Source organism: Prionailurus viverrinus, chromosome A2 (assembly GCF_022837055.1).
Source record: "Prionailurus viverrinus isolate Anna chromosome A2, UM_Priviv_1.0, whole genome shotgun sequence".
NCBI lineage: Eukaryota > Metazoa > Chordata > Mammalia > Carnivora > Felidae > Prionailurus > Prionailurus viverrinus.
This window is the reverse complement of record NC_062562.1, coordinates 122,836,048-122,858,193: the sequence shown is the minus strand read 5'-3', so window position 1 is coordinate 122,858,193 and position 22,146 is coordinate 122,836,048. Positions and strand designations below refer to the sequence as shown.

The window sequence follows — 22,146 nt, the reverse complement described above, 5'->3', positions numbered from 1 at the left end:
AGCCCACAGCCCTGCAAAGGGGAGGTGCTGGCTGGACTCACCCTGCACAGGCAGGCCACTTGGGCTGAGCAAGGAGAACAAAGCCACCAACCCAGCAGGCTGCGCCTGTGACCTGTGTGGGTCCCGGGGACTCTCAAGAGTGGAGACACCGTTCCCACGCACAGGAGTCCTTTCTCCTTCTCTCTGGGCACAAGAGCACTGCGGCACAAAGGGCACCCCCCGGCTAGAAGGGCAGACCTGGGTCCTGTCCCAGAGCTGGCTCCAGCCTTCTGTGTGACTCAGCCAGTGACTGCCACCTCCAGCCTCGACCTCTCCCTGGGTCACGTGACAGAGCTGGACTCAATGTTGTCTCAAGCCCCGTTGAGCTTTCAGGGCTTAGGATGAGGTACAAAACCATTAAATATAGCTCCTCAATAACAGTCTCAATAAACATCTTTAAAACACACCAAGGACGCTGTGAACAAAACCACGTAGTGGTCCGTGGCCTGACCTGTATTTTCCACCCTCTTCAGCTGTCTGCTGAACTCCGGTACCTTTCCCTGCTACCCCAATCCCACCCCTACATCTCTCTGTCCCTTGGCTTCTACTCCGAAGGCCACTCTGTGCATTACCATGTCCTCTTTGGGGTGTCCCAGGGACAGATAAGGATTTGACCAGAAACAGCTGCCTTCGTGGGAGCTGCCCACAGCCCCAACCACACACGCACAGTAGCATGGAACAACCTCACCCCCAGCAGACCAGTGCTGATCTTGCTCCTGGGGTGAGGAGCCTGGGCCCAGCCCTGAAGTGGCCCCCCTTCCTCCGGGCCTCCTTCCAATGCACTCACTTCACTGGATTTACAAGATGATGGGGAAACATACGAAATACATATAAATATATTTCTAAAACAGGTCAGTGCATTACTGTCAGTTCACAACTCACAGTTACTGGAACAAGCCGACAGATCTTCTTTTTCGATTTGCAAGTGCATCGTGCGCTTAGGGACAGAAGGGGCAGGGGAGGGGCAAAGAAGGGGTGCAGCGAGAGGGCTGGCCTCTCTCAGTTCACCCAAGCACGGACTGGCAACCCCATGCCAACTGCCAATTCTCAGTTACATCTGACTCTTGGCGAAGAATGAGCTCCCAGCCTGGCTTGCTTGTGCTCTGGGACCTGTTCCCTCATCATCCAAGACGACGTGGGCACCCCGTGGATGCTATCCTCTGCCCACACCAATGGTTCTCAAACTTGGATATCCTGTAGAATCATCTGAAGGCTTTTAACACATACTTTTAATAACCTCCCTCCCCCGCCCTGCCCCCAAATGCTGATCACATGGGCCCGGGAAGGGCCTGGATATCAGCATCTTTAAGTGCCCCCCGGGGTTTCTAACGCACTGCACACAGCACAGAGACGAACTGCTGCCTGTATTTCACAAGCAGGCTGAATTGGAAGGTCCAGCAGCCTGGCTCGGCTGCACAACAAGGATGCCGCAAGGACCCGAGGCTCAAATGGAACACACTGGGGAAATGAAGGGGCTAGCAAACTCTCCCCTGTCTGCTGACAGCAAGACCGGTGCTCTCCCAGGACTTCGACACTAGAAAGATGCCCAGAGGCCACATGCTCTGAAGCCCCTGAGGAGGGGTTCTTCCAACCTCAGCTTGTAGGGGAAAACCCCTGCTGACCACAGGCCTGCAGTGAACCGGGCTGGACACTCCTGGGTCTCGCCTTCCACGGCACTGGCGCTGGGGCCTGGGCAACCCAGCCAAGCAGGTCACTGGAAGCTGAGGCCTCATGCTATCCTGGCCCCTAGAAACACAAATGCCCTTTAGCCTTTTTGTAGCCGAGTGAAGTACAGGCCTCTGGGGGCACGTTGAAGCCCTTCCTCACCTACCTCTCTCTCTCCAGCCTCATTGCAACTTCCTCTTGCCAAGTGATATTTCACTGCACAAGGCAGGAGGGTGTGGTTCCGCACCTCTTCTGAGCCACAGAACAATGTAGAGGTTAAGAGCAAGGACTCCAGAACTACCAAAGGCACACGCCGGCCCCTCCTTCCCTGGCTGCGGGACTTACCAGGTAACGGGCTAACAAGCTCACTTCTGTGAGTCTGTGGAGCCTCAGCTGTAAAATGGGAGGGAAAACTCTGCCCAGCCCATGGGCGGCTGAGGTTACGTGAGCTACACCATGCAACGATATGCGCGGGAAGATTCAGAAGCTGCCCCTGGTATTTAAGTGCCAGCTGTTACGGTCCCCACCCACCCTACTCACTGTTCCCTTTCTACCTTTATCGGGTCATCCCCCACCTGGAGGTCTCTCTCCCCTTCCCATGCTTCTCCATCGGCCTTCTGCAGCCTGGATCTGGTTCCCAGCCCCTCCTCTGGTCTTCCAGAAAACCTTTCCAGATTGTTCCAAAATGCACTGCCCTGTTTCCTGCAGAGACTTCCACACTTCCCCAGAACTCAGATCTAGCAGAAGATGGGAGGGACACCCTAGAGGCAGTCCACACTGTAAGATGACAACTCTAAGTAACTATAACATACATCTCTGCCGAGTACTCAGCAAATGTCACATGTCACCCTTAGCACTTTCCACGATTGGCACTAAATGCAATAATCTTATTTGATAGGTATTATTTTCTCCTCCATTTTGCAGACCGAAAAATGAAGGTGTTAAGTGCCCTTCACAAGGTCACTTGGCTGGTGATGGGGGCTAAGGCCTCAGGGTATCCTATCCTTCTTCCGAGGCAGTGTATCCCAGTGGTTGAGGGCACAGAATGCCTGGATACAAGTTTCACTTCTGCATCTTATTGAACTGTCTCTAAGCAAGGTATAAAACCTCCTTGTGCCTCAGTTTTATCATCTATAAAACAGGGATAATAATAGGCCCTACCTCCTAGGTTTCTGCAGAGGGAGAAGAAAAGCACTAGCACAGTGACCAACACATGGTAAGTCTTTGTAAGTATTGACTATTAACATGATCCATCCCACCCCCACATTTTAATAGAGAATGTTCTAAGCCACAGAGAAAGAAAGGGCCACAGAGGTGGTGGTCCAGCTGGGCCCTCAGCCTCCTTTTCTGTTCCACCTGTTGGCTGCCTTTTGATTTTGCTTAATAAGGTTTCAGCTTATCATGTGAGTTGAAAGAATGAGTGAGTGAATGAGTGGGTGAACGAAATAAACGAGAGTGACTGAGAGTGAACGAGGGAGTGAATGAGTGAGTGAATGAATGAGTGAGTGAATGAATGAGTGAGTGAATGAATGAGTGAACAAATAAGTGAATGAATGAGTGAGTAAGCAAATAAGTGAGCAAATGAGTAACTGCCTGAATAAGAGAATGGGTGAGTAAATGAATGAGTGAGTGAATGAATGAATGAATGAATGAACAAATGAATGAGCAAGTGAAGGAATGAATGAATGAGTCAATGAACGAGTGTGTGGGTGGATGAGTGAATTTCTTCCACAGACCTGGGGTCCCTCACCCAAGTCCAGTTTTGAGGGTGACCTGTGGTGGGTCCTGACTCACAGGGCCCCTAGGACTCTCAGCCAGACCCTCTCTGTAGCCCACCCCCAGCCACCCCCTCTCTGTAGCCCACCCCTCCAATTCAGGGTTCCAGATACACGAAGTTACCAATTCCCCTCCCCCTCCTCTTGCTGCTGGGGTCCCCTCAGCCTAGAATGTTCTTGCCACTCATCCATCCCTGGGCTTTCACTTGCCATCATGTGTCTGCTCCTCCCTAAGCCTAGCTTACGGGTTTCAACCTCAGGAATCACCTGAGGAGCCTTTCAAAATCATGACTATAATGAGCTGTGGTTCTGATTTAATTGGTTTGGATTGTGGCTTGGGTACATTTTTCTAAAAGCTCCTGGTGATTCTGATGTGCAGCAAGGCTTGAGAACCAAGAATCTGGTTTAAATACCCCCTTTTCCATAAATCCTTCCCTATCTTCCCCACAGAGAACTCCTTTCCCCCTCTTCTGAGCATCACTGTGTGGGGGACAGCGAGACCCCCTCCCCCCACTCCCCCTGGGGAGGGAGTCCATCACTACATCTGTCTCACTCATGCTTCTTCTTCAAGAACACCCCTGTGGGCAGGCCTTCATGTCCTTTCCTAACCCAGGGCTCCCCAAATTGCTGTACAATTAACCTGCAGCCCACCCCACCTCCACCTCTACTCTTCCCTCCTGGATGCTTCTCACTGTTCAACCCCAAGTGTATCTGAGACCTGCCCTGGGCTGGGAAGCAGAGCACCTCAGCCTGATACCCACTCCCACCCCTGTGTGGTCTAAAGAGTCCCTGCCCCCAGGGCTCCCCACCTCCCATCTCCTGGACTAAAGGCGTGGACCAGATATTCATTTGGTTTCCTGCAACTGTTGTGCCCATCTGGGCCCCCTGCTTCAGCCTCCCTGGATGGCGGGGCCTAGAATCCACTTTCGGCCTTGGTTAGGGCTAAGCCAGAGCCCGGCCCGGAGGGAAAGGCCAGCATGGCCAGGAGCAGCTTCATTACCAGTTAATGTTCACTGACTGTACAGGGAGCTCAGCCCAGAGGGACCGTTACATTTAACTGGGCTGCCGATTAATCAAGTATTTAAACAGATGGTGCTCAGAAGAGCTCCTCATAAATGGGGAGGATCCAGAGGGAAAAGTGGAGCCCTCTAGTCTGGGCAGAGAGCCCAGCCTCCAGCAACTGAGGTGCAAGTGAGGCCGGCAAGACCTCCAGGGATGCCCCCACCCCCAAATCCCCAAGCTCCCACACAGACCCTCTTCCTGGCCCCACTGGGACTCAGGAAGCTGAGGGTGCCTCAGCCCCATGGGCCTCGGTGTCCCATCTGCAATGGGGAGTCGGGAAGGGAGGGTTACACAGACCCCTGGTTCTCAGCCAGGGGTCATGCCACGCCCTCAGGACACTTGGAAAAGGTGCAAGGGATTTTGGGTTGTCACTGGCATCTAACGGAGAGAGCTCTGGCTGCTAAGCGTCCCGCAGCGCACAGCCCCATCCAGCACCAGAAAGCAGTACCCACCCCCCCCCCACACCCCCGCCCCGCCGCAATGCTAACGGCAGCCCCAGGAGAAGGACTGCAGCCAGGAGAGGGGTTCCTCCTGCAGCCTTGTTCTCTGGCTTCTGATGGAGTGAGCAGAGGAAGAGGGAAATGACCCCACACTGCCTGCCCTGAGCTGCCCAGGTGCTCTCTGGCTTGGCCACTGGCAACAGCTGTGTCCCTGCTGCCACCAGGCCCGGGATGCTTGCTAATGAGCTCTCTAACAGCAGCTTCCCAGCTCAGACACCAGCCCCCATGGGAAAGAAGTGGCCACAGCCAGACACCCAGAACAGCCTCCTCCAGAATGAGACATCCAGGGCAGGCTGTCCCCGAGGAGGGAAACCTGAGGGTCCTGCCCAGAGCAGATCCAGGACTCCTCGCCCCGAAGAGCTTTCAGAAGGACCCAGGTACCTGAACCTTCCATAATTCTCTACAAAATGGCCAGAGCCTGGGACGCCAGTTTCCAAAGGTTGGGCTGGATACGCTGGGGACGCCAGGCCTTCCTCACCACCCTACTCACCTGGGAAGGAGTCATTCAAGCCCATCAGGTCGTTCACCCTCTGGATCTTCTCCAGGCACATGGCTTGCTCCTTCTTGAAGATGCAGTCAGAGTGCATGCCAGTGACCTGCGAGGGACACATGGGATGGACGGTAGGAGCAAGCCGGGAGGTTCATGTACAAGCCCTTTTACCTAAGCCCCAGGGGCAGTGTGTGAGGGATGGGGAGCAGAAGCAGGAATAGTGCCAAAGAGATTTCCAGGCCAGCAGGGGCCCCGGACTCCACTTTACCACAGATTCCCTGAGGCTCTTCTTCACCAATTCAATGTGTGGCCTTCAGTGGACTCCACCCCACCCTGGGTCTCAGTTTCCATGTGTTATAATAATATTAGCAAACACATATATAACACTATATTATGCACATGCGTTATTCTGTCATACGCATGTACACCTCAAGAACACTATAGAGTAGGTACTATTTTCATCATTCTCCATTTGACAGATGTGACTCTAAGCACAGAGACATTAAGTAACTTTCTCGAAGTCACACAACTTAGTAGACCATACAGCAAGGATCTGAACCTAGAGCAGTCTGGCTCCCGAGACCACTGAGGCTATTGGTGTGCCTTAGGGAAGCAAGTAGGGGGTGGGAGAGAGAAGGGGCTAAAAAAGCACATCCTCTCTCTCCTCTGGGGACTCAGAAAGGAGGTGCACTCCCAGGGGCGGCAGGCAAGGGAGCAGTGGTTGCATTCAGCGGGACCTACTAGCTGCTCTCATTTAGTCCTGCCCACATTTTACAAAAGCAGAAACCAAGACTCAGAATATTAAAAAGTTCCTGCCCAAGGTCACACAGCCAGCTAGCGGCAGGTACTACATTTAAGCATAGGACCAAGTAACTTCAAAGCCCATGCATTACTATCATGACAGCTGTGTTCTAATGCTATCACTTTAACTTAAAACTCTGGGGCAGGGATGGTTCTTCAAAGGGATGTCTGCAAATACAGAGGCAGGCACAAGACATGTTGAGGGATCCAGTCTAGTCTTGACTATTCACAGATGTGCAGGCTTCCAGGGAGAGGGGCAAGCTTCTCCGTGGTCACGCAGTAAGGCAGGAAAGAGGCAGGACTGGCATCCAGGGCTCCGAAAACAGCGCATCCACTGCTGGTCTAAATTCCCAGGTTGAGAGGCAGAAGCCAATGCCTAGGAACCCTCCTCCCTGACCCTTCCCGTGTTCAGGAAGAGGCATGAGCAAAGAGCAGGCTTCTGAGCTCTAACCTAGCAGAGACTCATGGGCTGGGGACTGGGATCAAAATACTTTCTGCCGCTGTGACTAGGGCCCCTGCATACAGTCAAGCAGGTTGTATACTGCACAACTCTAAAGGTTGCCACACATGTCACCAACATAATAGATTTATAAATTGTGTCACAATTTCTGGCCAAATGAGTACAGGGTCTTGAGGAAGGGGCACCCTTTGTAATTCACACAAAGGCACTGAATGGCCCAGTGGGGGTTCAGGCAGAGACACCAGCCAGGTGAACTGAGCTTGGCTAAGGGCATACAAAATACGCAGCTTCTTCTCTGGGATGAGGGTTCAGATGAGCCTGGAGCTCCAAATGATCACAGAGGGGAGGGTCCTGGGCTCTTACCACAGGCAGCAGGAGGAAGGCAGCCAGAGAGGCCTGCAAGATGCTGGCCATGACGCTTCTCAATCCGGAAGGAGGCTCAGGCCAGCACTGCTTGCCTCCCACTCAGAGCAGCGCTGGGCAGCCCCAAGGTGTCTACAGGCTAGAGAGAAAGGAAGGCATGAGTCCCGTGGGTCCAGTGGCAGAGGAGGGGCAGGGACAGCCCTTCCTCTTGACACCCCCCCTTACCTGTAGCAAGGCTCTCAGTCTCCAAGGGTAACCCACGCCCCACCTTTGTCCATGCATTCTTTATTCTTCTATCAAACAAACACCTGCTGGGCTCCTACTCAGTGCTAGGCTCTGGGGATGCAGTGGGAACACACTGGCTCAGGCCCCCATCAGACTACCAGAATGGTCTGGATGGCTTTCCCCTCTGCAGGGGACGACTGTCTCCCCCTATCTCCCTCCACTGAGACAGAGTTTTAGCTGGCACATGTGCGCCCACCCAGCAGGGACATTTCTTGGTCCCTCTTGCTCTCAGGTGCAGGCATGCGGTGAAGCTCCCACCTACGGAATACAGCTGGCAGGGCCACGTGTCACCTCTGTACCACCTGTCCATAATGCAGCACGAGCTCTCCGCTTCTGCGCCTTCGCCCTTTCCCGGTGCTGGACCCTACAAGCCTGGAAGGCCTACCTAGCGCCGGACTGCTACGTGAGAAAGAACTTCTCGCCACAGAGGGTCACTGTGTTCCAGCTGCCGAGCCTGGCCCGCTAGCAAACAGAACCTCCTTTCACCCTGCCTCAGCCCACCTGACCTCCAGGATAAAGCCTCTGCCACCGCGACATACAAAACCAAGTGAGTGCTGAAAAGCATGCTCCAAGGGGGGTGGGGGGGCTCTAGAGGACTGGGGCTGCTGGTGGGCACCAGACAGGGTACAGGGAGTCGAGTACGGAGGGCATGGGAGCCCTGGCACATTCCCAGGGGAAGAGCCTGGTCTGCTTCTCAAATCAATCGTAAACGCATATTCCTTTCAACCTTGCAATTCCGCATCTGGGTATCTGTTGAGAAATATTTACACTTGCCCAAAAAAAAAAAAAAAAAAAAAAGCACATGCAACAGTATTCACTGCAGCATGGCTTAAAATAGCATCAACAGCAAAAAACGAAGCAACAAAGCATTCATCAAGCAGGCACTGTTAATAGGTCCCAGTAGCCATGCCATGGAATACTACACAGTAATTTAAACATTGTTATTTTTACTACTATTAAATTATTAATAAAACAATTCCATATGCCTGTGTCAGGGCCACCACTAACCCATAGGTGCCTGGTTCAGAGACCCGTGGGGGCTGCGTCCTTAGTCACTGCATACACCCCCCCACAGTGGGCAGAGCTGCCGTTACCCCGGGTTCCTTTGTGCCCCTGGCCCTCTGCGCACCCACGCATCCTCCTTCTCTGCTGGCCTCTCCAAGCGCAATCTGGTGACAAGCAAGTACCCACAAAGGAGAAAGAAAATGAGCCACAGGAATGTGCAACAAAAGGCAGCCCTGTCTTGCTCACCTCTTGCTCGACCTACTCAGGGCCCACTCAGAGATGTTGAGGGAGGCCTTGGGTATCCCCAAGATATGCTCTGAGAGGCCCCGAGGGCCCTGAAGGTGCTGGTGCAGGCTCTCCCTCGCGGGCCAGGAAGGACTGGGCAGGCTGGGGAAGCGCTGATCCCATCATCCCCAGGTGTCCCGGGGCACCAGCTGTGCTGGACTCGCAGGCTTTAATTTCTGCACCCACTCCCAGGACCCTCCACACCTCTGGTGATCACGGGCTGCTTCTGGCAATGACCTGTCACTGGTGGTCCCCAGAGGGCTCGGGCACCTGCACCATCCGTGGGAGCCTACAGCCCTGTCTGCTGAAACAGGAGCCAACACTCCTGCCCGCCTGGCTGGAACAGAGATGCCTGGCCCCGGGCCCCTCAGCACATGCTGCAGGCTGTCCCTCTCTCGGCCAGCGGAGGGCTCAGAGAAGCCACCGTAAGGCAGAAAGCCTCTGAGATCTGAGCTGCCTCTTCCGCACCTACGACAGTGTCAGACAGGCTGGAAGGCTGGTGAGATGTGAAGGCAGCTGGGCCTCCATCCCGGGCAATGCCAGGTAGCCCCGGCCCCTGCATCAGCCCTTCTGGCGGGGGGCCAGCAGCCTCAGCCTCCAGCAGCCAGCCATCATCTAGACCACGTGCTTCTGTGGGTCTCAGCTTTCTTAGCCAAGAGGAAGGTGACTCCTCACCTCAGCTCCCTCGTGGCCAGCAGGGCCCAGACAAGAGCCAGAGAAGGGAAGTGAATATACAGCCCGTGTCGCCAAGTGGACGTAGTGCTCCTTCCTCAGGGGCCACCTCTCCTATACTCCCAGCAAGGCGCCACCACAAACATGAGCTAGCTGCTGCTTCAGCCCTCTTGGGGGAGGCCTCTGCCCTGGGGCACAGAGCGACGTTCCTGGAGGAAGACAGCGGGCAAGAGCACTCAGAAGTGAAAGCAGAGAGCTCCCTGCTGTCAGCGACACCCTGAGACGGCAAAGGCACCACCAGCTTCCTTCAGGATGGGGCTCCCACAGGCGGACACTTGCTTCCTGCTCCCCGATCCCCGACCCTGGTCTGAAGGTATGCTCACACTCAACCGGGATGCCCATCAGGACCATTGAGGAACATTTAAAACTACCCCTGGCCTGGGGCGCCTAGGTGGCTCAGTCGGTTGAGCATCTGAGTTTTGGTTTTGGCTCAGGTCATGATCTCACAGTTCATGGGATCGAGCCCTGCGTCAGGCTCTGTGCTGGCAGTGCGGAGCCTGCTTGGGATTCTCTCCTTCTCCCTCTCTCTCTGCCCCTCCCCTGCCCGTGCTGTCTCTGTCTCCTTCAAAATAAATAAATAAACTTAAAAAAAAAAAAAAATAGCCCCAGCCCAACTGAGTCAGTCTCTCCAGGGCCGGGGCTCCGACATCAATGTTGTTTACAGCTGTCCAGGTAACTCTCACGTAGAGTAGGGATTTTAAAGGCCCTGTTTTGACCTTTATTAGAACGAAGAGAGCTGGTCCGGAAGGGCAGGCAGCTTCCACGGCTCTGCTTGCTCTAGGGGCAAGTGGGTGGTAGCAGGCAAGCAGAGAATGAGTTCATGTTTGAGAGCAGGCTGATTTCTGATTATCTCCTCTCTCTCTCTCCCTCTCTCTCATACACACACACACACACACACACACACACACACACACACAGGTTCATGGAGAAGAGCATAAACACCTGTCAACCCCACAGAGACAAAGAGAGATGTTTATCCCCAGGGTACCCACTTGAGGCATCAGTACACCGCCACGTGTGGAATACACAAAGGTGGAAGCTCCTTCAGGGACTGCCAGACAACTCCACGCGCATTCACACGCTCCTTCACAGAAATGCAGAGGCACATTCAGAATGCAGAACAAAGGTACGCACAGATGCGACCACACAGCATCGCAGAGATTCACGCGTGTTTATCAGATTCTTGATCTGTGCCCCAATACACACACTGATTCTGCAAAGGCATCCAGATGTACAGAGGCAGTCAGAAATGTCTGGATTCAGGCACGGGCACACACGCACAAACATGCGCACGCTCACGCACTCGCCCGGGGACGCCAGACTTGCAGGATGCTCACGCCTGCTCTCCGCAGGCCAGCTCCTTCCTCGGCCACAGCTGCGCTGAATTAAAAACAAGCTGGAGCAGAGGCCCCAGCCCAACCATCCCCCAGCTCTGCTTTGTCACCAGGCTGCTTAGGCGATGATGTGAAGCAGCCCAGTGATGCAGGGTGGAGGGGCTGGGGTCTTCTCAAACATAAGGCCTCATCTGGGACTCGACCAGTCTTCCCGATTCCCACTGTTGCCCTCTTTTTTTTATTGAGATACATAACTGGCATATAACGTTATAGTAATTCCAGGTGCACAACGTAACGATTCGAGATCTGTACGTATTATGAAATGATCACCACAATAAGTCTAGTTATCATCGTCACCACACAGTTACAACATTTATTTTTCTTGTGACGAGAACTCCTAAGATCCACTCTCTTATTCACTCTCCCTCCCCCTCCGACCCACTACAGTCCGCCCCCTGCCCAACTGGACTCACCAGTGAGAGAGAGGGTGGGAGCTCCCAGATCTTGATCTTCCCATTCCCTCACCTCAGCTGGAGACCTCAGGGATCACCTCCTCCAGCCTTTGCAAGACGAAGGTCTCCTCAGCCCCTCCTGGCACTCCTGCCCTCCCCCCATCCATACCCTGACACCCACCTGCACCACCCTCGCTGGACGGCACTCAGAGTCTCCAGCTGTTGGCCACCTGCCCCAAACCCGCCCCTCTTGTGGGCCACATGCACGGTTCCCCTGCCCTCTGACATGCGTCCCTTGGGTCTGCCACCTGCAGCCCTGTCAGCTGCTCCTCTTCCCCCTCGTCCCGGCTGCCTCCCTCCTCTGCACTCCTCCAACCTGCCAGTGACCTTCACACAGGACAAGGTCAGGCCTGGCCACTGTGGTCTGGGGTTGGACTCTCCCCTCCCTGAGCACGGACACTGGGCTCTTTTGGCCCAGCCACACGGCGGACTCAGGATGACCTGGTCACTGATATTCCCAGGTTCGCTTTCCTGGGTCCGGGCTCTGCTGGGGCCACTGGCTTTTACAACTGATCTGAGAACAATTCAACTCTACTCCCTGGCATTTACTGTGGTGGACTTGGGGACCATTTTGCTAGAGGTTTTAGCCTTAGGACTTCAAGCGAGCCAGTTTTGCTGTGCCTCAGTTTGACTGTAAAATAGAAATAATCATAATACCTACCTCAGAGCTATTACTCTGCGATACCACCAGATTCATGTAAGTAAACCACAGAGTATATAGCATAGCCTGGTTCCAGTGAGGGCTATACCTGCGTTAACCATTATTAAATTTCTTACTACCTGTGTCCAAGTTTTTGCACCTCTTGGTATCACCTCTATCCCCATAGCCCTGTGTGACATTCCAAACGGGAATGGCCAGACTGCTGCACCTTTATTTGCTAATGATTAACATTTATTAAACACTCAGTATGTGCCAGGCACTCTTCCAATACATTTGCATTAACTCCTTTCACCTGCTCAAACCTCTGAGGTAGTCACTAGCATTATCCTCATTCTATAGCTGAGATGACTAAGGCACAGAGAGGCTAAGTAACTTCTCCAAGGTCACACAGCAAATAGGTGGTAGAGCTGGGAAGGGAACCCAAGCAACCTGGCCCCATAGCTTGTGCACGCCTTCCCTACACTCCTGCTATTTTTTGCCTTTGGCAAGAGAAAGATCAGCTCAGAACTCATCTGTATGTTACTAGTGATCCCTCTGACACCTTTGGGGACTTATCAGAACTTCTGCTACCCCTTGCCCATATTTCTATATCTGAAACACCTTCCTTAGGAAGAGTGAGTTATAGACACAGCATTTCACACCTGATATGGGCTTTCAAGGCCACCTTCCATTATCACTACTGAGTTACCTGTGGGGAGACTGAGGCCAGAGAGGGGGAGATACTTCCCAAGTTCGCACAGCAGAGAGTACTGGAGTCCTGTCTGACAAGAATGGGTGTGTGACAGATACCTGGTCTAGCGGGGAGTCCGCTCCCCCTTCCATACTGGGGAGGCCCTCCTCAGGCCCCATCAGCCCAGTGACTGATGGCAGCGGGAACAGACAAGAGCAGCCGTGTCCTCCGGTGAGCCACTGCGCCAAGCACACAGGAAGACAGCGTCATCAGTCAGCACACCGGAGCCAGTGGTGACTCACCAGGCTCCCAACTTTCTGCATGGAGTGGGAGGGGACTCAGAGACCCTCTAGCCATCCCTCCCTGCCCCACACCTACAGGATGCTTTCTGCTGCCCTCCGGCTGAGGACGGCCCAGCCCCCCGGGATGGGGTGCTCACCTCTCTCCAGCGGCTGGTCCAGGGCCTTCAGGGGAAAGCTCTGATGTCTTTCCACCCTGTTCTTCTGGGCCAGCTTTGCCTTACGGATGCTCCCACAGTGGGAGGGCAGCGCCTCACTTTCCATTAGGCCACACAGATCTAGGTCCTCCTGCCCTCATGGGGCTGGGGCCATCTGGGCTATCCCCGATTGAACTCCTCTGGCCACTCAGCATCCCTCCCTGTCACCCTGCAGTGCCAAGCCTGACCTAAGACAGATGATCCACGAGAGCCTTGCTCGCCACATACTCCCTTTATTAATGAACCTGCCCCCCCTAGTTCCTTCTCTCCCTCCCAGTGCAGGAAACCAGGGAGGGAAGACTGAAAGATAAACATTACCCCCCCCAACCCCTGCCAAGCTCACCCCTCAAAGGGAGGGAACTACACTTGCTTCTGGGAAGGAACAGGGAAACTCTAGAACCTCTTCCTCCTCGGTAGGGGCAGAGCCGATGAAGAACAGAACCCAATGCCTGGGTAAGGGGCAGCCTGGCAATCGCAGGATAAATCGTTAATGCTGATGCTCCTCTGGGTATTCAAACCTTCCCCTTTCAGAACCTGACCACTGGGGTCCTGTGCACAGTAGGTGACGGAACGCAGGTCCCTAGAAGGGCCCCCATGGCGCCACCCACACCCTTCATTTTACACGTGAGAAACCTGGGCTCAGGGCAGGGAAGGGCTAGGCTGGAACACATGTGCACCTTGGTAATGTTATCGCATTTCACTTGTGAGGGTTTGAGGCCCTAAGAAACCAGGAGACTCTCCCAAGGTCATGTTGCAAAGCCTTTCCACACTGACTAGTCCAGGCACATCTCCTGTCCTGGAGGGGGGTCCTGGGAGTTCTCTGCCAGGGAGAGCCCCGCCCCCCTCCACCAAACAACAGCAAGAGAGGAGGAGAGGGGGAGGAGGAAGCAGAAGATAGAAGAAGGGGAAAGAGTGTGTACAGCAGGAAGGGCATCCTGGAAGGCGGTGGGATGTATGGAGGGAGAGGCTGGAAAGGGAGGGGAAGGGAAGCCAGGAGTAGAGCCCTGTTTGTTGACAGTCTAGTGAGCCCCTCCCAGGCACGGAGGGACTGAGAGCGTCTCACCATCTGTCTGATGCTTGTCAACCAGCAGTCCCTCCTGAGTGGGTATGAGCCCCTGGAAGGGAGGGCCGGCTCTGATGGGCATGTGCCCCCATACAGGGTGGGGACCCAGAGAACTCTGACGAGTGCCTGGTGAGTGGGCTTGGGAAGGCGACCTGGGCGTGCCGAGGGGCTCAGCAAGGTGTCAGGAGGTGGGGGTGGACAAGAGGGTGAGAGGTTGGTGCCAGTCTGCAGGTGCTGGAGACCCTGCCGCCTTGGTCCCTGGGATAGGGTGGGAGCACAGAAGAACCGTAAGCAGGGGAGTGCAGTGAGAAGCTTCCTGGTGAAGCAATACTCCTCAGAAAGCTGGCAAGCTGAGCAGAAGGGGAAAAACCCACACTGAGGCCATTTTCTGGATTCAGGGTAGAGGCGATGGGGGCCTGGGCAGGATCCAGAGACACGGGAAAAACAGGAGACGAAAGCCTCCCTGGCCCACTTCAGGGGAAAATGGCAGGCAGGAAATGTCAGAAGGGAACAAGACGGAGGAGAAGAAACCAAAGGTAAGACCTGGGTCACTACACAGCCTTAAATCAGAAGCTGGGAAATCTGAAGGAGCCTACAAAGGAGCGATTTATTTATTTTTTTTCTCGGTCAAGCCTCGGCAGTGCCCATTTGTCAGGGTGGGGAATGTTGAGGACAGGTAAGGCACCACAGCACTGAAATGAGAGCACCCAGCTACTCCTCAAGGTCAAACCCACCTCCCACCACCACCCTGGCTGTATCTGCCTGGGCTGATCTCACCCTTGTCTGAGAACCACCGGCCCTCGATAAGGAGACCCTCCCTCCCGCCTGGGCCGTTTCAAGTCTCATTCTGCTCCCTGTGAGTTTCAAGTCCCGTTGGAAACATGAGGCATGTCCAGGCGCTCTCACATCTCCCTCCTGGTGGAGGTGGCATGGACCTGGACATGCAGGGTGAATGGGTAAGGGGGTCCAGGACCTGTCTGGTGAGCTGAAGTGACATGATGTCATTTCATTTTCATGAATGTTGTCTCCAGGTGTCCTCAGCATAGGAGATTTATCACATGGACACAGCGGAGGCCTGTCTGGAGCAGGGGTGCTGAGGGTAGGCAGGGAGCCTCTCCTGGCACTCACCCATTAAGCAGATGGGCACTCGGAGCTCCAGCCAGAGTGGAGGGAAGCATCCAAGGCCACCTAGGGCAGCTCGGGCTCCCAGGACTAAGCCTTTCCTTCTTCAATCTTTTAAACCACTTTTCTCCTCTAACCTTAGAGCCAAGAGGTAGGCAAACACTTCCAGGAGGTCAGAGCCAGCCTGTCACCTATTTTTGTACAGCCAGTGAGCCAAGAATGGTTTTACCATTTTTTTAAATGGTCAGAAAAAAATTACAAGACTCATATTTCATGACACATAAAAATTGTATGAAATTCAAAAATTTCAGCATTCGTAAACGGAGTTTATCAGAACACAGCCATGCCCATTTGTTTTGTTTACGCATCATCTCTAGTTGCCTTTATGCTACAACAGACGAATTAAGCAGCTACAACAGGGTGTATGGCCAGCGAAGCCTAAAATATTTACTATCTAGCCCTTCACATAAAAAGCTTGCCAAGCCTCAATGTAGTCTCATTCAACACACGCACTTTTCTCCACTCCATTCCACGTGCATCTGGACTTTCATTAAGGAAGGTTTTTGTGATCTCCCTCAAGCAAATAAATGTCTGAGTCCCCAGGTATCTGTGTGCACAGATCTGTGTGAGACGGTGTGTCCCAATGTCCATATGTCTTTCTGCTGTTGCATGTTCTGCCCCACCTCTCTGGCAGGTGTCTTTGGAAACCTACATGCCTCCCAGGCAGTGTGTCACTCCCTCTATGTGTATCACTGTGGGGGTGGCTGTCACCATGTGCCTCTTGACGGCATCCAGGGCTCAGTACAAATGTCGCAGCTGAGGAGTTTCCAAGCCTGTATGTTGCCAGGCAGCTGGACCACTAGGCAGGCACGGTCGGTCTCTGCACTCAGATTGCTCTGTTCAGGAGTGGCCAAGGTTTCCAGGGCCTCTAGCCCTACCAGTGTGGAGAGCCCCCCAGGCGGCCCTGTTTGGGGCATCAGACCTCTGCTCACATACCTCCCCAGACGGGAAACCCACTGTCACCCCAGGTGTTGGCTCCATGCTGGGTGGCTCTTAGGGAAGCGAGGCCTTCCTGGCACTGAGCTGAGCCCCTGCTCTGTGCCTGGCACACCTTGGTTCTGCCCTCTGGCAGCCAGCACAAAGTGTCCTCCACTTAACCCGGGCCAGCCAGCCCTTGGTCAATGAAGTCTTCATCCCTGCGAGGCTAGAGACCTGGGACATTAAATCTGAGGCCACATCCCCAGGAAGAAAGCCACCTTGTGGCCTTAGCTCTTATCTTTCTTAGCCTCTTGCATATACTGATCTGTAAATACCTATTTTATGTGTTTGTTTATTTTACACAAATTGAGGGACCGTCCCAAAGTAGGAGCCTGGCAGGGAGGGGTGGTCACATGAAAAAAAAAAAAAAAAAAGTGTCCCAAAGTATTTCTCCAATCAATCCCCTGACGGCCTGAACTTTACACAAAAGAGAACTTTAATGGACGCTCTAGCCTGATTAGTCCTCAGAATGTAGGGAAGGGTCCCTTGAGAGGCTCCCCACAGACTCCTGTCCTCATTGCACACAGGGGCAAACAGACTAGAGGTAGCTTGGCCCAGATACAGACCCACCAATGAACCATCTGGAGAAGAACGGGCCAGGTCTGCATCCTCTGTCAGCCCGCACACCTGTTGATGGATTTGGTTAGAAGGTTTGACCAAGGGCCCACCCCCATGTGTTCTGTTTCTAATCATATGTTCCAATTCCAGCTTGTGTCCAGACTGGCACCTCATTGCCCTCCCCAAGGTCAGTCAGTGGGGAGCAGGAGCCCCAGATTCAGCTGGGAACTGGGGGCTCCGCCAACCCCACCTGCAGCCAGCACCAAACTGAGACGGGGACCTCCTGAGAAAAATCTGGGTGCTGCTGTTGCCCAGCCCCCAAACTCACAATTTTTCATCCCCTCCATTAGCTCACATCCATTCCAAAGCCTCTAGCCTGACCTGATGCTTGTCTGCTTCCACCCAACAGCAGTCCCAAGGCAAGTGGCCCTCCATAGACTAGTGTAGCCCCATCCCATTCCCCAGCCACCCCCCCCCCCCAGGGCTGTTCACTAGAAAAGCTAAATGCTGTGTCTTTTTTTTTTTTTGGAGGGGGGTGTTTTGTGGGACACCGTATGGCCTGGGTAAAGTCAGGGAGACTAACTGCGCTAAAAGCATAGAAATGGTCTGGAGAATTCCAAGGGGTCCACCACCCCTCTCCTCCCCCTGCAGTTTCCGGAAGGGGGCCTGAACTCCTTCCAGTGGTGAGGCTCCACTCCCCAGCTCCGTGTGAAATGCAATCAGCTTCTGGCCCGGGTTCCCTCCAGAGTGGCTAGCTTCATCCACCGCCCGTTCTGGCCCCCTCAAACCGCCAATGTCCCGCCCAGGATGTGGCCCCCCCGCCTCCTGCAGCTGCAGCGGGAGCCTGTGCCTTTAAGGCAGTCGGCAGGGGTCTTGGACTGGCCCAAGGCAGCCCGGGAAGGCCGATACTTTTCTCCCAACAGCCCCCTTAGGACGTTTTCTGCGAGACCAATGAAGCCCAGGCATCAAGACCCCAGCCCCTCTGCGCCGCGGGAAACCGAGAGAGGATGCTCTTATGAGCAATCCCAAATGTGTCACTACAGGGGGACATTCTAGGCGGGCCCTGTCCCCCACGCATCCAGCACATCGCCAGCCCACCCCTAAAGCCCCGTGAGGATTGCGGTAGCCAGCTCCCAGAGACCCTCCAGCGTCACCTTCCCGATCCGCGTAGGCGCGCCCGTCTGCCTTGGAAGTAGGGAGACAGGTCCCCTCTGGGTCCCTCCGGCCGCAGTGCCTTCCCAGCCCCTGGTCCTCCCTCTGGCACGGGGAGGGGAGGGAGGTGGCCCCCTGGGGGATGCAGGGATCGCTCGCCCCGAGTACTATCCCAGATATTGGGGGGAGGGGGAGTGGGGAGAGGCTGTCAGATTGTCGCGCACGAAAGGAGCAGCAGTAGGAGGGGGCTTCGTTTTGGAATCGGGAGGCTGGCCGGCGTTGGCCCTGGCCCGCTCTCCGTCGGTGGAGGACGCGGCTTGGGGGGGGAATCACGGAGCTGGAAGAAGGAGTCCGCGGTTCTTGGGGGCAAAGGTTCCCGATCGGGGGAGGGCGGGCGCGCTGTGGAGGGGCAGGGGCGCCTGGGCGGCCCTTACCTGCTCACAGCCTGGCCTCGCTGCGGGGCTGCGGGCGGCGGGCCGGCCCGGGGCAGACTCCACGGGGAAGGCGCACAGCGGCGAGTCCGCGCCCCGCGCCGCCTGGGGATGGGGAGCGTGTGCGCCGAGAAGCGCGCGCCGAGCCCAGGTCTCCGCGTCCGTGTGTCGGCCGGCGGCGGGTGTCCGTGGTTCCTGCGCGGCGGCGTGTGCGTACGCGCACGCGGGGACCGCGCTCGCCTAGAGCCGCCGCCGCCGCCGTCAGTCACCGCCCGGGACCGGAGCGCGGCGCCCCCCGTCTGCACCCGCTCGGCTAGCGCCGCGCGCCGCCCAGCCGGCTGTGCCTGCGGGAGAGGCGCCGCCTCCGCCGCGAAGCCAGGCCCGGGGCCGGAGGGAGGCGACCGACCACCGCCTCCGCCGCGCACTTCGCAGGCTTGGGGAGGGGCGTGCAGACCAATGGGCGACCGGGGGAGGGGTTAGGCCGGGGTTGTGCTGGAGAGCGGGACCCCGCCCGCCGGGTTTGCCGGGCCTCGCGACAGACACCAGCAAGAGCTGCGGCTGGAGACCCCGGAGCGAGCGAATGTGCGGAGGCGATGACCTCCCCTCCCCCTCTGTCACCGGCCTTCTACAGATCAGGGTTGGGCTTCGCTGGGGCTCACTGCCCTCCTTTCACCTTCCTTCCCCAAGATACCTAGAGGGAGAAAGCCCTTTTCAAACTTCTCCCTTCCAGGTCCTCACGAGTCCCTGTCCATCTGGCTGAGCCTGCACTTCCTCCTCCTCCGGGAAGCCTTCCTTACCAGGCAAGTCCAGACTCTGTTCTGGTTACTCTTTGCCCCCACAGCCTGGGCCTAGTAAGGTCAGCTAGCTTTGGCCAGCCTGGATGTCCTCAAATGTGACCCCCTGGAGAGCAGCTCTAAGGCTAGAGACAGGTTGGGGGAGGGGGGCGGGGGGATTTACAGCAACTTAAAATGACACTGCTCTGGGGTCAGGCTGCTTGCTCCAGTCCTCACTGTGCCAGGGCTAGCTCTGTGAGCTTGGGCTGCTGACTTGATGTCTCTGAGCCTCAGCTTCTTCACCTGCACATGGGAATCATAATACCTATTCCTGCCCCTGCCCCAGGCCCATCCTGACAACAGCATTAAGTAAGAATGGTACATGTACCCCATAGTAGGTTCTCACTGGTTTTATTTATTCACTAGTGAATAAATTACTATTGCTACTGTTATTGTAGTCCTGCACAACCTCCTGCTAGTACAGGTGTTTAAACTAAGGTTTAATGAAGGGAACTAAACTGGTCAAGGTCATATAGCCAGTCAGGAGTGGAGCTGCAGCCTAACTGAAAAGAGTTGCCCACCCCACTCCCACCCCCTTGCTCCTGCCTATCCCTGCTCTTGGGTTTCTGGTCACACCCCAGGCTTGAGCATCCCAAGACCTCCCTCCATACCCCCATCCACAGTTCTGCAACCAGCCTGTCCTTCCCCAATCAAGTAAGTTATTGTCCAGCCTCCCTTGGGCCAAACTTTGGGTGTAGCCACCTCATTAAGGAAGCCTCAAGAAGGAGGAGGGAGGAGAAGGACATGAGGCTTTCCTTGGGGATTTGGTTCCAAATGAGAAGAGGAATCCATGACGGAGACTTAAAGGAGGTATGTGAGGCCCCAGAAAGATGCAAGAAGTTCCTAGGTTCACACAGTGACTTGGTGGTTTCTCTTCACTGCACAGTGAACACTAGCCCCTGCTGGTACTCCACACTGTGGGTCTGCATGAAACACATTCCTCTCAGTCCAGGAAAACTTCCTGGAGGAAGAGAAGGTCAGTCCTTCTCTGTGTCAATAAAGAGTGACATCTCTCTGGAGAGAAGAGAGCCAGGTGCTGCACTGTAGTCAGACACACAGAGAGGACCTCCCTCTGGACCTGGCTACACCCCTTCCTAGCTTGTTGCCCTAACCCCTGGGAGTCTGCTTCCTTCCTCTGTTGTGAAGATCAAATGAGATGCTGTGTATGAAGGTGCTCTGTAAACTATGAAGTGTCTTGAGAGAGAAGAAAGCCTGCCAGGAGTCTCAGAGTCTGGAGGAAAACAGGGAATTCGGGATAGCAGGGGGCCTGGGAGTGTGAGAAAGGGTGGACATCAAGAGTCACCTATGGCAGGCCAGCTCAAGCTGGAAATGCCAACAACCAGGGCCCCAGAAGAGGTCCCCTTGGCTCTGAAGTTCTGCATTCTGTTCCAGGTTTATTCCCTCTTTTTATACTTAGTGCTCCAGTTCCCACTCAGGGTTCTGGATCCCCTGTTGTCTGTTCTGTGTCCCCACATGTATGTCTTGGTGTGGGCAGTGAACGCTTTTTTTAATTGGTCCTGGAGGGGGCACCGCTCTAATTCTCTCCAAAGTGCTGTCTGGGCCAGCCGACCTTGTAGATGGACTGCCTGGTAACATCAGCCTGGGGGAGGCATGGAGGTGAACAACAGAGCTGGGGTCCAGGAGGCTTGTCTACCCGCCTTTCCTATGAATGAAGTGCCTAAGCCCAGAGGGACCACAGGACTAGACCTGAGGACACACAGGCAACTTAGTCATCAGATTGGGGACTAAAGCCTGTGTCCTTGTGCTCAACTTGGTGGCGTTCTACCTGCGGGCTGCCCCCATTAAGCCGGAGGCCCAGGCTGGGCTTTTTACACCCTGAACTCTTCTCTGCTCATCCAGACAGAGGCTCTGGTCTCTCCAAATAAGCTTGGTTCTCCTTGAGCAGCAGCTACACCAATTCTGTTTCCCAGGCTGGGCTTCCCCAAGGACAGGGCCAGAGTCTCCCGCTTCTTCTGAGCCAGCCAGCCCATTCTCACCCTACCTGCCTGGCTTTGGGAAGACTGGAGGCTGAGGGCCCCACCCTTGGGAATGGTGCCCTCCCAGAGGGCCCCTTGAGTCGCCTTCTCTCTCCTAGGGAGGGAGGCTGGGGGTCTTTTCAACAGCTATTCCCTACCCTGAGGTGCTCCCTGCCTCAGCTCCCTTCCACAAGCCAGCCAGCCAGGCGGGCAGCAGCTGAAAAATATGGGTTTTAATTCAATTTACTGAGACATGGCTGAGGGAGATGGATGTCGGGCTGCCCTACCCAGCATTCATCTCTCCTGCACAGCAGTGCCCTCCATGACTCCTGGCCCCCTATCCCAGCCCAGCACAGCCCTTACGCTGCTCAGTCAAGGAGACCACACATTGGGAGGACACGGAGGCATTTTCACTGTAGATAGCTGACATTTGCTGAACAGTCACCTTGCCTTGGGGCCAGTGCTTCTCAACAATCGTGGTGCTACAGAGTCCCTGGGGAGTTTTGAAACTATACCTATGCCCGGGCCTCATCCGAAATCATTAGGCAGTTGGTCTGTGGTGAGGCCTGGGCAAAAGTATTTAAAGCTCATTCCAATGTACAGCTGAGGTTCAGAACCACTGTCATAGGCCCTCTGCTAAATGCTTCACATGTGGGCATCCCAAGGTGGCATCCTTGCATGTCCAGAACTGGTTATATGTGTACTGGGATACTGTCCCTCAGCCTGCTAGCCAGGGAAAGTTTGATTCCGAAGGCCTTCTGATCACCTCCTGCATCCGTGCTGGACTCAGACAGCACAGGGAGGCTCTGAGAAGCCCCAGGTACACCAGGGAATGCCT

General features: G+C 55.1%; 1 protein-coding gene across 4 annotated transcripts in view; it reads right to left on the bottom strand.

Moving 5' to 3' along the window:
* The window catches only part of ADCYAP1R1 (ADCYAP receptor type I), a 59,834-nt gene extending 41,002 nt beyond the window's left edge, over positions 1-18,832 (bottom strand). For all 4 annotated transcript variants that reach the window (XM_047850589.1, XM_047850592.1, XM_047850591.1 and 1 more), the window contains exons 1-3: positions 18,503-18,832; positions 7,156-7,294; positions 5,532-5,637 (exon numbers count right to left, since the gene is read on the bottom strand). In XM_047850589.1, the coding sequence (XP_047706545.1) occupies positions 5,532-5,637; positions 7,156-7,206 (157 nt within the window). In that variant the 5' untranslated portion in view covers positions 7,207-7,294; positions 18,503-18,832. The remainder of the gene's footprint in view (positions 1-5,531; positions 5,638-7,155; positions 7,295-18,502) is intronic.
* Positions 18,833-22,146: the final 3,314 nt, after the last annotated feature.